At 39.8% G+C, this 15,588-nt stretch overlaps 3 protein-coding genes across 5 annotated transcripts in view; 1 reads left to right on the top strand and 2 right to left on the bottom strand.

Annotated features, from left to right (window-relative positions):
• Positions 1-1,539: 1,539 nt before the first annotated feature.
• Positions 1,540-2,852, top strand: LOC149077559 (uncharacterized). The gene is made up of 2 exons (XM_089242375.1): positions 1,540-1,705; positions 2,437-2,852. Exons 1-2 carry the CDS (start codon positions 1,540-1,542, stop codon positions 2,772-2,774), a joined length of 504 nt encoding a protein of 167 aa, XP_089098501.1. The 3' UTR covers positions 2,775-2,852.
• A 5,060-nt stretch (positions 2,853-7,912) lies between these two features.
• Positions 7,913-9,178, bottom strand: LOC149077558 (F-box/LRR-repeat protein 6-like). Its single transcript, XM_089242374.1, has one exon. It carries the CDS (start codon positions 9,176-9,178, stop codon positions 7,913-7,915), a length of 1,266 nt encoding a protein of 421 aa, XP_089098500.1.
• A 5,105-nt stretch (positions 9,179-14,283) lies between these two features.
• LOC149077556 (degenerin mec-10-like) overlaps positions 14,284-15,588 on the bottom strand; it is a 45,615-nt gene continuing 44,310 nt past the window's right edge. For all 3 annotated transcript variants that reach the window (XM_089242798.1, XM_089242799.1, XM_089242800.1), the window contains one exon: positions 14,284-14,477. In XM_089242798.1, coding sequence (XP_089098924.1) covers positions 14,349-14,477 — 129 coding nt within the window. In that variant the 3' untranslated portion in view covers positions 14,284-14,348. The remainder of the gene's footprint in view (positions 14,478-15,588) is intronic.

The raw sequence follows: 15,588 nt of genomic DNA, 5'->3' as shown, positions 1-15,588 counted from the left end.
ATGCTTTTCTGCGGGTACCGCTGTGGCTTAAAATCGCTGAAGTCCAGGTTTGATCCTGCACAGTGGTGTCTGCTGCAATTGGTTCCCCGTTATTTTCTAGGCGAAGGGGAGCCAATTTCTATATTTGAAGGTAGGGAAACACCTCTCCACACGAAGATCAATCGAGGATAAATGGTGGCACATCTCGAAAATTCGTGCAAACGGAAGGAAGGGGGTTGGGAATAAATATGACACTTTTCGGCATGCACTGATTCGTTTGATATTCCTCTAAGGAACGTTGACAACATGCGGTTTTGTTGGGATAGAGAGATCACAGGTTTCCAACCCCCTGCTAACCAGATTATTGCCCGCCGCTGTGTCTCAATGAAGTGATTTTAGCAGGTGGTTCAAGAAGACTTGGGCCATGCTAGAAGCTGCGCATGTATGTGTTGTGAACCTAACGTGAGAAGTCTATTTTCTGTATGTTATGTGTAGTGCCGTCATTTTTTCTAACTACCAGTGGAATGTAACGATTGAATAATTGTATCGTTGTAGGCCTGTTGCTCACTGTGCCAAGACTTTTCAACGCGGAGGTCGACTCGCATAAGTTTTCAACCAGAGTACGGCTTATTAACGTACGCGTGTTTTGATTGATGTCCCAGAGAGGCCCCATAAAAAAATCTATGGTCCTCCAAAATCACTGAGGCGGCCCTGGTTAGGTCATGCCATTAGTCGGGGGGGGGGGGGTAATCTTAGGTACTTGCTTTCTACACCCAAATGCAAGAAAATGACAATTGTATATGTTGACCATACGTTTCTTCGAGAAAAATACGGGAAATCGGGATTCGAATTGCGGAAAATACGGGACACCGCCATATGAATAACTCCAAATGTATGTAAGCAAAATTGCCAACTACTACAGAAATCTCAAAAAAACGTATATGGCGAAAAAACGAAGCATTGCGAATTGAGGTGGACTGAAACGGGTTTCATGAAACAATCTCGGCCTACAGTGCAAGCTGTGACGTAGTCATTATTACTTTATTACTTAGTGTCAGAGGTGTAATCACTACAGTACAGGTTATGACGTACTGATTACTCCTCTGACCCTACGTAATGCGTGGGTGCTGAGAGCTGAGCCCTCCCCCACAATAAATTTTGTGAGGGGGGGGGGGAGGTTGAGCCGCCCCCGAAAATTCATGAATATAAAATGGAACGCACCATTCCGCCTCCTTTGCACCGGTTTGAGTCCCGTATATACGGGACGAATGTCAATTTTTCAGCCACCACAATGTTTTCTTCACGTCGGCGCCTGTGACGTGATGAAAAAGTCTAGACACAACATTGCTTTACGTAGACGAATTATAGTTTTGATTTCATGCAACACATATAAAAGACCGAAACGTTTGGAATGTTCTCGATGTTTTAGGGCAGTATCAGCCTCGGGTATCACGAACACTGGTCATTCGGTTCCTGGCTCTCGTGGAAGAAAGATCGGCTTGCGCATAGTTTCTGCTGTTCATTAGAGATCTTTCGTAAATTTCTTATACATTGAAGACGATGGCGGATTCGGCAGAAAAAGGCCTTGGTGCGAGGGCCATGCAAGTTACCTTGAAGAACGAAGAGATCCTTCGACAGGGGGGTCGCCGTGCACGCTCACCAAGCAAGCATCGGGAACCAAGTCGACGCCTTAGGGACTGTCCTGTGGATGAAACGGTCCCTCCGAGTAAGTAGAAAATAAGATGACAATTTTAATTATCATGACATTGCTTTTTATTTTTAATGGTTGTTTAAAAGGAATCGGCGACGATACCAAAAATGGTCTAGGACACAGTACACCAGCTGGCAATGTATGCCAAATTTGCAACGACGTTTTTCCAACAATTCCCAAGAGATGGGAAAAAAAAGCAAAAAATATTACGTCTCTAGCGCCTGGAATTTTATATTTTAGTGTTATGATCCCAACCGTCTAAACCAGTCATTCCCAACGTGGTCGTTGGGAGTCACGGGTATAACATAGAATTCCATGGGTTAGATTGCGTTGGGGGCGATGGGAGGAAAACATTTCTGGAGAAGGGGGGGGGGACAAAAATGGTTGGGAAACTATGGTCTAAACACATAGACCCTCCTGACTACTGCCTAGTAATCAGATCTGGTAAAATGATTTCCAAGGGAGTATGTGAATTGTGAGTTTGTTACTTTTGGCTCGATAGAGCGGCGTCGGAACACTACCCCCCCCCCCCCTTCGGGGAATCCATGATATTGTTGAGAAGGCTCTTTTTTGTTGACCAGCTGCTTAACATGGATCGTTTTCATGGAAGTAATTAATCTTCGTAAGTTGAGTTGACCAGAAAAATTTTCCACCATAGGTTGTCAATTTATACAGGTTTTACTGCAATTTAATTTTAGGAGTCTCTCAAAGTTTTATGAAAGTCTTTTTTTTTTCGTTCTTTCCAGTTCATATTCCCGGCTCGGTTTGGACCGTTCACAATGACGTAACGCCACCATTAACGACCAAGGTTTACGATCGAAACATGGATTACGCCACTGAAATTCGAAGGCCCATCACCAAAGATGGTTGGGAATTAGTAATGGCCAAACCAAACTACCAGTATGGACAGCGAAACATCTGCCCAGATGTTGGCTTCGATATCCGATACGAACCGAATCCTATGGCCTCGGCACTGCCCAAATGTCCACCTGAATGCATCTACTGCAAGTGTTTTGGACAGGGAAGACCATTGAAGTACCATCCTGACCAGCTGGAGGAATTTCTGGCCATGCAGAAAGATTGATCGCGTGGTTCTGCATATTGCATTATGTATTTACGTACATATATATTGGGAATAACTTGGTGTTGTTTTATATTTTATCTATCGGATGATAATGAAGTTTTATAATCCAGGTTATATCTGTATTTTCATTTCATATAATTTCTTAGAGGAATAAAATATTTATAAGTTTCACTCAATTTTCGAACTTTTTCTCTTGTGAAGAATTTTATTCTGATAATGTCTAACAAGCAGAAGCGTATATACGGGGGAGGGGGGCCTCAGCGGGCTATAGCCTAGGGCTGCAAGTTCGAAGGGGGCCTTTAAATTTGACGAAGAAGAGAATTAGTAGAATGGGACAAGGCTCTGCTTCCGGTTAAATAGTCTCGCCACAGAGAGCAACGTATCGAATTGTCACTGTAAATTACATAGCTGAGAGCTTGTAAATCTGTGTGCGCATTCTTGCAATTATAGCTACCTCACTATGAGTTGGTGGCCCGACTAGTGGCATATTTACGGAGGTGCTTAGTGAGCTATAGCCCACGGCGGAAAGTTCAGAGAGGGGCGGCAAATTTGAGGAATGGCTGGCCAAGAAAGTTATTAGAATGGGAGAAGGGTGGCAAAATTTTTATAAGCCCCCAATAAATCTGCCTCTGCCCAGGACTAGACTAGTGAGTTTGCAAGCACTTGAGTGACTGAGAGCGTGAGCAAGCCTGTGAATGACCAAACGAGTGACCTACAGAACGAGGGAACAGGTAAGTGAATGACCTAAAGCATGTGCAAGTATGTGAGTGAGTGAGCAAAACAGTGTGCAAAAGCATGTGGGTGACCAAAACAGAACAGAGCTAATGCTCTGTTAAACAAAGAACATCTCTAACTGTGGAAAAACCGTTTTACCCGCATTTAACGCTGTTTTTCCCCCAAATTCTCTCCGTTTTTTGAATCAGAATATCTAAGTGAATATTGCACTTAGAAACATGGAATTTTTTTAGATCAGGAGATATGGGGCAACAAAACTGGGTTTTGGGGCACACGGAGACTGTATAAAAAGTTAATTTTTTATTTTAATAACTAACTATGCAACCCCTTTGAAACATGAATATCTGAGTATTACACATTATTTGGAAACTTTTTCCAATTGGAATAGGATAACCTCCAGGATAAACAGTTCGCCACTAAAATGCCACACCCCCCCCACCCCAGCCTTTCATGTCTATCTCTGCCTATGATTTCCGCCCACCCTGTACATATACAGATACATATACAGATGGATTGGTTCAGTTGAAGCATCACAACTCAAACGAATCAAATACATCAGTGGTTCTCAACGTTTGGAATCGCATAATTTTGTTTTTTAAGTGGAAGTCCCGGTCACATACCTACGACTAATGTGAAATAAATGGGTAAAAATGAAACGCTGAACCACTCGTGGCCCGGTTTGAATGATACCAGGGCCCGGCGGTTGAGAAACACATTGATCATAACAATGTCAGTCTGATGATGATATATGCACAAACAAAAGCACAAGAAATGACATTCAAAACTATTGGAATCCATACATTTAAGCACAAATACAATAATTTTATTCACCATAATTTTGAGCACAGATCGACCAACTATCACATTTATACATTGCACGAAATACATTTTTTTTTTGTTCTAGAAAGAATTCACATGCATAAATGATTGAATCCAGTAGTTAGAGAACATTGGTTTTGAATACTTTTCATGATTTCAATTGAAATACGTGAATATATTCCTTATTTTGACTTTCATACATCTAATATTATAGAATAGAAGCAAGCGACAATGAAGTCCACCAGAATATATACTATCTATTTGAATCAATGAACAGCTCATCTCACCAGAAACATTATACATACTGCATATATATAACCAGTCACACTCTTGAGAATATATATTCTGCAACAGATACCGAAACACAGCAATATCAGACTTAAGCAGCACTAGTGAATAACAAAACTTGAAACCATACATTTCAGCATGATGCGATCCGAAGTATAAGCCTATCTAGTAGCATATACAAGACAAACAGATGAACGTATGCATTCAATGCTGTTTTAAGTAAGAATGGTGAAAGGCTTGCTCTCATCATGTCTTGTTTTTTTTATAAGCGTGCAATCATGGGTCGAAAAAGTTTGAAATCTTTTCATACAACAAACAACAAAAGTGATCAAATTTCAAGTTTGATTATATGGTTATAATTAGGGTTATGATGCTACTCTCTTTGTGGCTGATTTAAAAAGGCGTTGGAAGCCGAAACAGGCAAGGAGGGTAGCAGAAGTTCAGAAAAAGGCATAGCGAATGAAATACAATCTAGAGGCGACATAGAATCATTGGATGTGTTAGATAATCAAACCATGAGAGCAAATGTTCCTTTTGTTTCCCGCTGACTTGAACATTCCCTGTCTGACATATTCTACAGAGAATGCCTGATGAAGAACAAAATAACATGCTAAGGGGAAGATTTAGACCAACACTTGATATTTTAAATTGATACAGTGTAATCTCGATAACTCAACATTTATTATTCCCATGATTGGCACAATACTAAATTCAATTAGGAAAAACCTCTCTTACATGACATATAATGGCAAAATCCCACTCAAGTCGACTACTATTTGTATTGGGTTATCACAATTCATTTTTAGAAATCGCTTTTTACTTCGAAAAATGTAACGACATTACTCTTGCATGTTTCGAAAATTCTGCATTTCACTGTTTCTTGTTTGTTGCTTGAAATGTGTTGAAGATTCTCCACACTTCTTGGATAGAATTACTCTTTCCATTATTCCTCTGTTTGGAACTTGAAAACTCAACCTGCGGACAAAGAAAGCCACGGGTATAGATGTGAATTATTTCTGAAATTTTTGAGTGAGATATGGTTGACAAAGCTAGATCGAATGTTTAAAGTGAGAGAAGGAAAGTTTTTTTTTTGGACAATTTCATTGCTCATTCACAAATAATAATCGAAATATGCTTTTTCTACCCAATATATATTCGAGATTATTCTAAACATGGAAACCTTTCATAGAAAATTGCAGGTCAAAACATTTTACGAATTTGTAGATAATGGAATATAGAATTGTTCACCAATATACAGGCACAAAAACATACAGAAATGATTTTTATAAGTTGTTAAAAGTGAAAATTTGCAATGTTCATACTGCAATCAAGTTACATACAGGGTAGTGGTGGTCATAAAATAAATTTGCAGACATACGAGCAGCTGCAAAAATCAACGAATGCGTATGAAATGTGAGATATAGGTGTTTCAAAAAGCACATACCTGAGAACTAAGAGAAAAATAAATTCCTAGCTCTCATGGATACAGTAACAAAATTTCGAAAAAAAATCCAAGTGACAACCACGCCCTCCCCCTCATATCCTGGAGCAGGACCCCTGGGCTGAGAACTTCCATGGGCCCTTCAATAATGAATTTATGGCATAAAAAAAAAGAAATTATAACAGGCCCAGAGCACTGTCAGTCTCCACCCTTGTGGTGGCAAGACACACTTTAATGCATTGCTGAGTGGTCGCACAATGAAAAACCACCAATGGAACGGTACCTGTAGCACCATAAATGCCTGGGCAGGCTGCAGACAACAAAAGATTTTATCAAAGGGTTGGGGAGCTAACCTCTCTGTGGGGCACTTCAATAATATGGCCAGCTTCTTTTTGTCATATCCTCCAGTGTCTTGGTCCCTGCAATTCTTCTGAACCTGAGAATCGTTGCTCCTCAAGTAAATTCTTCATCTAAGGAAAAAGTAACACGGGGAAAATAAACTGACTATGGAAGTAAAGGAATGTGACTTTTTGACAGGTAATATGACACCAAGAGGGACCTGGGAGTCCTTAAACCTCTGCATGATTTGGTGAGATGTAAGCGACCAGATCCTTGGAAGGCCAAGTCATGGGTGCTTCATTATGATAAAGGGGGGTCGCCCTACAGGTTCCCTCCTGGTGTCAGATTACCTGTAAAAACATCCCATTCCGATACTTTCAAAACCAGCGTATTTCCCCTGATCTTGCCCCCATTGTGACTTTCCTTTTTTTTCCCTTAGATAAAAAATTTGCTTAAGGAGCAATGATTTTCAGGTTCAGAAGAAATGCAGGAACGAAGACACGAGAATGTGACGGAAAAAAAGCGTGCAATCTGCATTTACATCTTTGTACAGATGCATGATTGTACAGGGTAGTTACTTGGAAGGAAACATCAAATAAACAGGTACCCATAATCTGTATCCATTATGTATAATATCTGTATAAATTTTTTCATAATAAGTCTCTGAACTTTTCGAAGGTATTAGTATAATATATGCTTAAACACTATAAAACGTCACAATTTCAATCAACAAAGCTCTAATTAATGAATGGAATATTTGAGGATTTTCATTGAAAATTACATACAACTTTTATACACATAAGGGACAATAATTTTTTGAAAAAATTTTCACAATAAAAACATCTCTGCATTCTAACAAGACAACAAGCATATACAGTAGATACATCTTCATATATATATATATATATATAGGTAATAAAGCTCTTGTTTTATTTAAAACAACGAAAACTCGTGGCTGGATATTGATCACAAATCACACAATAAGATTAGTTACATATAGATTTCTCATAAATAATACTGAACAAGTCACACACACAGTATTTGGTAATAGCGAATAACTCAGCTCATCCTTGAGCTTCAATGCATACCATCTGTAACAATAAACAACACACATTCACAAGTTTACGGATAATGCCAACATGAAGTAAATGTCCTTTTTAAACAGTTTGTCTAAATCCATGGCATCCGTATGGGGAATAATACTCTATGCAAAAATGAAAGACATGCATAAATGCATAAATAAAATTAATGCAAATCGATCTCTGTATTCATATCTTTAAAAGCCATAGGGGTAAGGATCACAATCAGTACATCAGAAAAATTTCCCCCGTACCACTCGTCAACTGAAAATAACACTTCAGATCTAAATCGTTTCACACTGTAATTATAAGCACCACAAAAAAGTTCTTTTGTTCGACAATTGACAAATAGAATTTACGCTGAAAATGGCTCCAGCTTTGCATTTTCAAAGTTATACGAAGCTCTTATATCTATACAACACAGGTGAATACGAGAATCAATTTGGATCTTGATCTTGCACGAAGGTATGCAATTCCTCCAACGAACATATATTATACTCAATGTTATCCATAGAATAGCAACAATCGATACAGAAATCATTAAGCTTATGGCAATTCTGAGCGAGGCTCTTCAAGGCCAAGAAAGAGATGCAGGAATGGGACACGCATATAGTCTTTGTTGGCGGTTCTGGGTTATCCTGGACCAGTGCTTGAAGAGCATTGCTGATATCCAAAGCAAAGTGATGGAGATCCAAATCTATCAATGTCTTTTTCCATCTGGTCACGATAGATGTCAAATCGATGCATACATATTCCAGCTGGAGCTTCTCCAATCCCTCGGACACGATTCTCAGCAGGTCCTCACATGTCACCGGGTAGACCATCAGCAAGGACAACTCTTTCAACTGTGTGGCGTTTTTCAGTACCATATGTAAGTTGGGTTGTTGAAGCTCGCAATTATTAGCGCTGAACGACTTGAGGTGTCGAAACCCTTCCGTCTTCTCGCAACCAGAAGCAACTAGGAGACAACCCCACAGCGACAGCTGCTGAATACGAGGGCAGCCCTCATGGAAAGCAGCAACAGGGAACTGGAAGGTACAATCGCTCGTGTCATCTAATGGTACATCCGTGAACTGGAAATCCTCCAAGACGTGACAGGTCTCCGCGATTCTCAGCAATATGTCATCCGGGTGAGGAGCGCTGTAGTTTAGCGACAGGACTTTGAGATTGCGACCGAAGCTGCAGAAAGCAGGTTCCAGAATGTCCACGATCCCGGAATCCCAGTACAGATAGCCCTTGACCTTGTTGTAGGTCAGAGTCAGCGACTCGAGTTTAGGGCAGCTCTCCCCAATACAAACGAACAGATCCCTGGATATCTCCAGACCGGTCAAGTCCAGAGCTCTGAGGTTTGGGCAACGGGCGATCACATTCCTCATGACATTGCACATGCGCTTCAGGGAACCTAGGTACAGGTTCTTGGCCCCTACCAGGACCCCTTTCTCGGAGAGGACGAGGAGCTGCTTCCAATTCAGCGAGTGGTCGCAAACAGTTGTCCACAGGCTAGGGGCATAGGCGGCGTCCCTCCACTTGCGACACACTGGGGCGACATTCGTCAACAATTCACTGTGTCCCTCGGATGCGACGTAATAAGAGAATATGTTGATGAGAAGCTCTTCGGGCAAATCATTCACGAAATCGCGTTCGGGACTCTCGATTATTTCGCCACATGGCGAGGGCGATCTACTCGTTAGACGGTTGCCCATCTTTGATATTATATATTAAATCTTATATGTATTTAACAATAGAAAGCTATTCAAAAGCCTTCGCCGGAGAGAAACGAGGGTTCGATTCACATAAAGAGACCGAAATTGGGCGCCTAATACTTCACTAAACCAAAGACCTTTATCCCAATAGGAGCTGTCATCACATCGCATGAAAGCCCAATTTATCGATTTTAAAGCAAATGTAAACAAAGCTCAAGTAAAAAAGATCAGGGAGAAACATCAAAACGTACAGCGAATCCCAAGAAACTACAGGAGATGACGTCACGATCTTGAGCGTGAGGGATGATGATTAACGTGACCATACGTCCCATATTTTGAGGGAAGTCTTGGTTTTTTCTGGTTGTCTCGATTTTGTTTTTAAAAAATGTTCCGGGGGTTTTCACGCAAGGCCGTCTTATGAGCGTCATGGGCCCCCGGGAAAAGTGATGTTTTTGATGTTCTGGAAAATTCTCGAAAATTTCAACCACTTCTCATCTTTGTGAGGCCCTCTCCTCTTGGGTTCCCGTCTTAACGCCGTGCCCGGGTGGACCCAATCAGGGCTGTCTCTATTCTAATAGAGACGGCCCTGACCCATGCGTTAAGACAGGACTGTTATCACGTATTTTCAACGAAGCCAACTTGACTTTTATTCTTCAAATCAACGATTGAAATTATCTTCCAAACTTAGAAATTACATTACAATAGTTTCGACTGCAAATACGAATATTTATTTCTCATATTCGTCATATTATTTCTTTAATTCGTTGCAATTTGGAAATGGAACTTCATTTCCTTCGATTGGGAGCTTTTCTGCGATTCTAGCTTGAGTTGGCAACTTTACATACTTTTGGCATCATTTTTTGGTGATATTTGGCAATGCCCAGTATTTTGAAGCCAAATTTCCCATATTTTTCTCGAGCAAATATGGACAGCCTAGCAATGCTATTTTTATTTTCTTCTGCACCTTCGTACGACCCATATTTGTACAGAAATTCCTGACTTTTTTTTAATATAAAAACTGCTTTTTTTTCTTCCTTTCGAACCGAGCAGAACTCTGGTCCATCGATACGGGCAATTTATTACCTAGTGAGTTGTGCCGGAAGTGTAAGTGTGTGTACCTAACAGTCTGAAAGCGTACATAATGTTGTGCCTGATTTTTCGGTGATTCCATCTATATTTCAGAAGTGAAGTGAGTGAATGTCCCGTATATTGGTCACTTTAATAATCAGCGTGTAGGATCGTCAAACTTGTTGAAAAATCCCTCTCTCCATCGTTAGGTATCAAAAACGCCATAAAATATAATAAAATACATCTTAATGTCCGTCGTGTGGTTTTTAGCCATAGCTACAGCCGTTGACCTACTAAACCAGACATGCACCTCTGTTATACTCTTCCGCGGAACTTCTAACGAATTGGTACATGTTGGAATGTGTGTGTACGTATAGTGAACCTTCCGTGAAGTTTATTTCTGCGTAATGCTTGTTATGTATAGTGCTGCCATCTGCAATCATTTTTTAAAGTTTTTCTCAACTCATAGTGAGTGCATCCATTGACCTACAGGGCTCAGTGCTACGTGCACCAACCTCAAGCCTCATCTCACTGTATCGATCTGGATCCGTTGAAAAGTCTCGCCACAGGCATACAATGGTAAATATTCAATCATGACACTTCACTCATAGTTCGAAAAATAAGTAGCAGATAGCAGCACTATAACAAGCATTACACAGAAACAAGCTTCACGTTAGGTTCACAACACGGATACGCACATTCTAACCAGTACCAATTCGTTAGAAGTTCCGCAGAGGAGTATGGACGAGTTGCATGTGTGGTTTGGTAGTAGTGTAGCGATCTGGAGAACCTAGAACCTGTCAACAGTAGGGTAAAAATAATCTGTTTCACGACGGTCTTTTAACTGGTTAATCAAAACCAAGATTGAACTTTTTTAAGTACTGTACATCGTGGTGCAGTTCCAGACCACTCTGCGGCATTGTTCTAAACCATTAAAATATATGGCCCGTGACACGTTTTCACATCACGCAAATGATCCACGGCACAGTTCCAGATCGCTGAAGTGACCAGCGAGACATTCCCAAATCAGTTGAGTGGCTCGCGGCGTACTCACTTGAGTGAACGGCGGCACAGTTAGAGCACACAAATGGACAGAATACAAGCGCGGTACATTTACAGATCACTTAAGTAACCATCGGCGCTGTTTCAGACCACTTGATTAAGTGGTCTGCAAATCAACGAAGTGGCCCGCACTCTCTTAAAGGTTGAAGACCCTGTCTTGTATAAATTAAAATTATAATTATGACTGCTGATTGTGTATTCTCTCTCGGGGAAAAAAAAAATATGGGAATTCAGGATCCCAAATGCAGGAAATCGCCACCCGTTTCGAAAAAACGATGCAAAAGGTAAGCAAAAATTCTCAATTAGGCCGGGATTACACTATAAAAGTTTGATAAAAGTACTTTTATAAAACTTGAAAAATGCCACCAATAAGATTATTGGTTACATTCTAGAAGAAGCAACCGATGATCTTATTGGTAGCATTTTTCAAGCTTTATAAAAGGACTTTTCTTAAAGTTTTATAGTGTAATCCCGAGCTAATACCTTGAATCACTGAAAAATTGTCAAATTGTGCAAATCGTTTTGCTGCAAATCACAGCGGATTGAAAAATTGAGATTCTTTGGTTCTTAAAAAAAACATGGCAAATTTGTGTTAGGGAAAAAAAAATGTTTAGTTTCATAAATATGATAATACACAATGAAACCTCGCTATTACGATATTCGACATCACGATATAAATCTCTCCACAACGATGTTTTTTCAAGTCTTGTTTAAAAATATACGGGGTGATTATAAAAAAACTATCCCGACATATGGGCCCCTAACTATCATACCATTCACAGAAACTGAATGAAATTTCGGCATAAGGTATTTTGAGGTATGCGCTCAAGAATGATATGGAAAACAACAGTGCCACTCTAACAGTTACGGTTACAGTGGGAAAATTTCGAAAATATCAAACGGCAACACCAAGTTTTTTGTATTGGAATGCGATCTCCATACTGAAAAACACTAAATAGCGTTGGAATGGCACCTGTAGCACGAAAATCCCCGGAGCTAGGCAAGGAAAAAGTAAAAAGGACTTTGCCGTGCACCAGAGCATTAATGTTCGATTCATTCGTCACACCGTTTCTTCGGCTGAGATCCCAGCCTGATTAGTCCTCCACAAGGTCATGTGGAAAATTTGTGAAACACAGTAATACAAGAAACTTGGTGTTGCCATTTGATATTTTCGAAATTTTCTTACTGTAACCGTAACTGTTAGAGTGACACTGTTGTTTTCCATATCATTCTTGAGCGCATACATCAAAATACCTTATGCCAAAATTTTATTCAGTTTCTGCGAATGGTATGATAGTTAGGGGCCCATATGTCGGGATAGTTTTTTTATAATCACCCTGTATATACTCTAATGTTAAACTGCTGCCTCCTGACAAACATATCTCCACAACGATATTTTTTTCTTGGCCCCACGGAATATCGTTATATCGAGATTTCACTGTAGTTAATAGAGTTGATTTCACTAAAGAATTGGAATTTACGTCGGGGTTGTTGAAAGTACGAGACAAAACGAGACATTTTTACAAAGAAAAGTAGGGATGGCCAAAATTACTAGAACGTAAAGGTCATATAGCAATGCCGTAACTAGGACTTTTTGTGAGGGGAGTGGCAAACATGATTTTGCGCCCACACCACTGCGAAGTTTAATGATTTTATAACGGTATTTTTTTTCGTTTTTTCGTAAAATTTGCCGCCCCGTAAAGTTTGTCGGGCAAGGCGGTTGCCTCCCTTTGCCTTTCTCTAGTTCCAGCCCTGCATATAGTCACCTTCCTTTTTCATGTAGACGCGTCCTATTTCTCAACGAAGTTTTTGTGAATTTCTTTTCGTTTACTGGAATCGTATACGCAAATGTTTTTCATGACACAAATGATCTGATCGAAAAAAATTAAAAAAATTGAGATTCCCAAATACGGTAGAATTCGAGAAATCGCCAGTTGTCGCCTAAAATGACACCAAAGGTATGCAAAGTTGCCAATTTTTGTTTGCTGAAATCTCCCTTAAAATCGTTAATGGGAAGGAGGGAATGAAGCACCACTACAGTGCAGTATTTCTGAATTCTTCTGAATGAAAAAACAAGGACCAGTGAAATTTCTGAAACGATTTGACGGACCACTTGTGTCCGGTATTCCGGTATTCCTTTAATTTCGTTGTTCCGATTTTTTATACATATATATATTTGTCCCGTTTTTACAACGATACTTATTTGAATTTGTAATAAAACACGCGCGCACACACCGTTTTCAAAATATAATTTTTTTGTGATAATTATGGCAAAAATTATAAATATTAACGTTTTGTACTCAATTTTTTTTGGAATTTCAATAATGATTAGTGACTGCGTCTACTTCTAACAATGATTTTGATGATAATTGATCATGTCCCGTATTCTACGGATGATTATTTACTATCCCGATTTGCCGAAAATTTTATTTTTCTCGATGAAATACAGTCATCAGAGATCATTTGAATATTTTTTCCCCGTGAAATATATCTTTGTTCATTGCGATTGGTACCAGCCTTTTATTTCCAACACCCTTCAGCAATTTTAGCAGTAATTAGCGAAATGCATTTAAGGCAATAAATCGCAATATTTTGGCAGAATTTAGTTATATCCCGTATGTTTTAGGATGGCAATTTCCGGGATTCTCCTCAATGATGTATGGTGAACGTAAGTATGAAGGTTTTCATTTGAACCCATATGGGTATTACTAATAACAATTACAACGTGCGAATAATTTCATCAAGCCTGTTTCCGGACCATCTATGCCATCGTCGCGGACCACAGGTTGAGAAACGCAGTTGTAGTAGATTAGAATGAGTTAAAAAATTCTACGAAAAAAAAACGTTAAACACGACAAACATGTGAGATGAATATTCATATTTTATATCATCATCATATAATTTATTAAGAAAATTGAATTGAATTTTTATTTTTTTTTTGAAACGATGACTTTGCATTCGTGTAAGCAGCCAGTTCAAATTAGATACGAAATGCTAAAAACTGGAACAACTTTTGGCAAAAGATATCAACCACACAAAATCAACGTTCATATGTCTTTTTGGAACCCGCAAACACGATCATATCGATGGCGTAGTTGTACATGGAAAACAAAGATATACCGATCCATAGGCCGACGTACCCTCCGAGAATGCTGTACATTTGGTAAACCTGAAAGAGAAGGTACGTGTAATCGTCAAACCAATCACGAAATATTGAAGTCAATAAATTTGTATCGTGTGTTCTCTTGATTGCAATGGAATTTTCAACACAGTCAATTCTTCCATTAACCCTTACAGCTCCAATCCCGAGATATCTCGTCTAACTTGATCCGCTTTATTTTGGAAAATCCCGAAATATCTCAGTTTTTTAAAATGTTATCATTTCGGCATTGACGAGTTCAGCTAGCAGCTCAGCTCTGTACAACAGTTTTTTTTTGTTTTTTTTTGAGTCTCTTGAGGTGTGAAGGCGATAAGACGGGCGCGCAAAAAACGCTCTAGAGTCTAGACCATAGTTTCCCAACCTTTTTTGTCCCATCGCCCTCTTCTTCAGAAAATTTTTTTCTCCTATCGCCCCCCAACGCAATCTAACCTATAGTATCCTATGTTAAACCCATAGCTTCTACCGCCCCCCCCGGGACATCACCATCGCCCCCAGGAGGCGTTAACGCCCACGTTGGGAATCACTGCTCTAGACAAAGATTATATCGTGTCATCTATTCTTCTTGATTTTTATTGACGATTAAGATGTGATATACATTTGTGTCCGTCGACTGTGATTACGGTTTGATTCTCCGCCCGTAGGCGGAAAACAAAGTTGGCTGGATTTCTCGGCGTATCCAACTTTTGGGAACGCTCTGGTATACGTATCGGATGGAAGGGGGCGGGCGCGTCTGGTAATAAAAGTAAAAAAGTTTTCCTTTGATAACATATTTTCCCCTTCATCCCGTCTTGCCACTCAACTACCAGTGGGTGGAGTCCATGGGCGTACGCAGAATTTTCTCGCGGGGTTGTGGGGGGTTCCGATTTTTTTTATTTCTGAGGGGATTTTACTTTTTCTTCCTACAAAATAACACTATAATCTTGCCTCAAGGGGGGGGGGGTGTGTTAGAACCCCAAATGAAGTCAGCGTTTGTTCAAAGTCGGATAGCAGAAGGAAGGAAGAGAAAGGCAGGAAAATTTTAAAAACCTCTCAAAGGGTTAAGTTTAGAAGATTTCTTCTGATATCGCTCGTTGTTTTGTAAAGTTATATTCCGTTTGAAAAAATTGCAAGAGTACTGCAC

The sequence above is a fragment of the Pholcus phalangioides genome, unplaced genomic scaffold (assembly GCF_987345545.1).
Source record: "Pholcus phalangioides strain wild (caught in Gottingen) unplaced genomic scaffold, Ppha-v1.0 ptg000015l_1, whole genome shotgun sequence".
Lineage (NCBI taxonomy): Eukaryota > Metazoa > Arthropoda > Arachnida > Araneae > Pholcidae > Pholcus > Pholcus phalangioides.
This window is presented reverse-complemented; position numbering and strand designations above follow the sequence as displayed.

Excerpts from the sequence above, each read along its gene's own strand:
- LOC149077559 (XM_089242375.1), top strand. The coding sequence starts at position 1,540 with ATGGCGGATTCGGCAGAAAAAGGCCTTGGTGCGAGGGCCATGCAAGTT. Across the intron at positions 1,706-2,436 it reads GGATGAAACGGTCCCTCCGA|TTCATATTCCCGGCTCGGTT; the intron begins GTAAGTAGAAAA and ends CGTTCTTTCCAG.
- LOC149077558 (XM_089242374.1), bottom strand. The coding sequence starts at position 9,178 with ATGGGCAACCGTCTAACGAGTAGATCGCCCTCGCCATGTGGCGAAATA.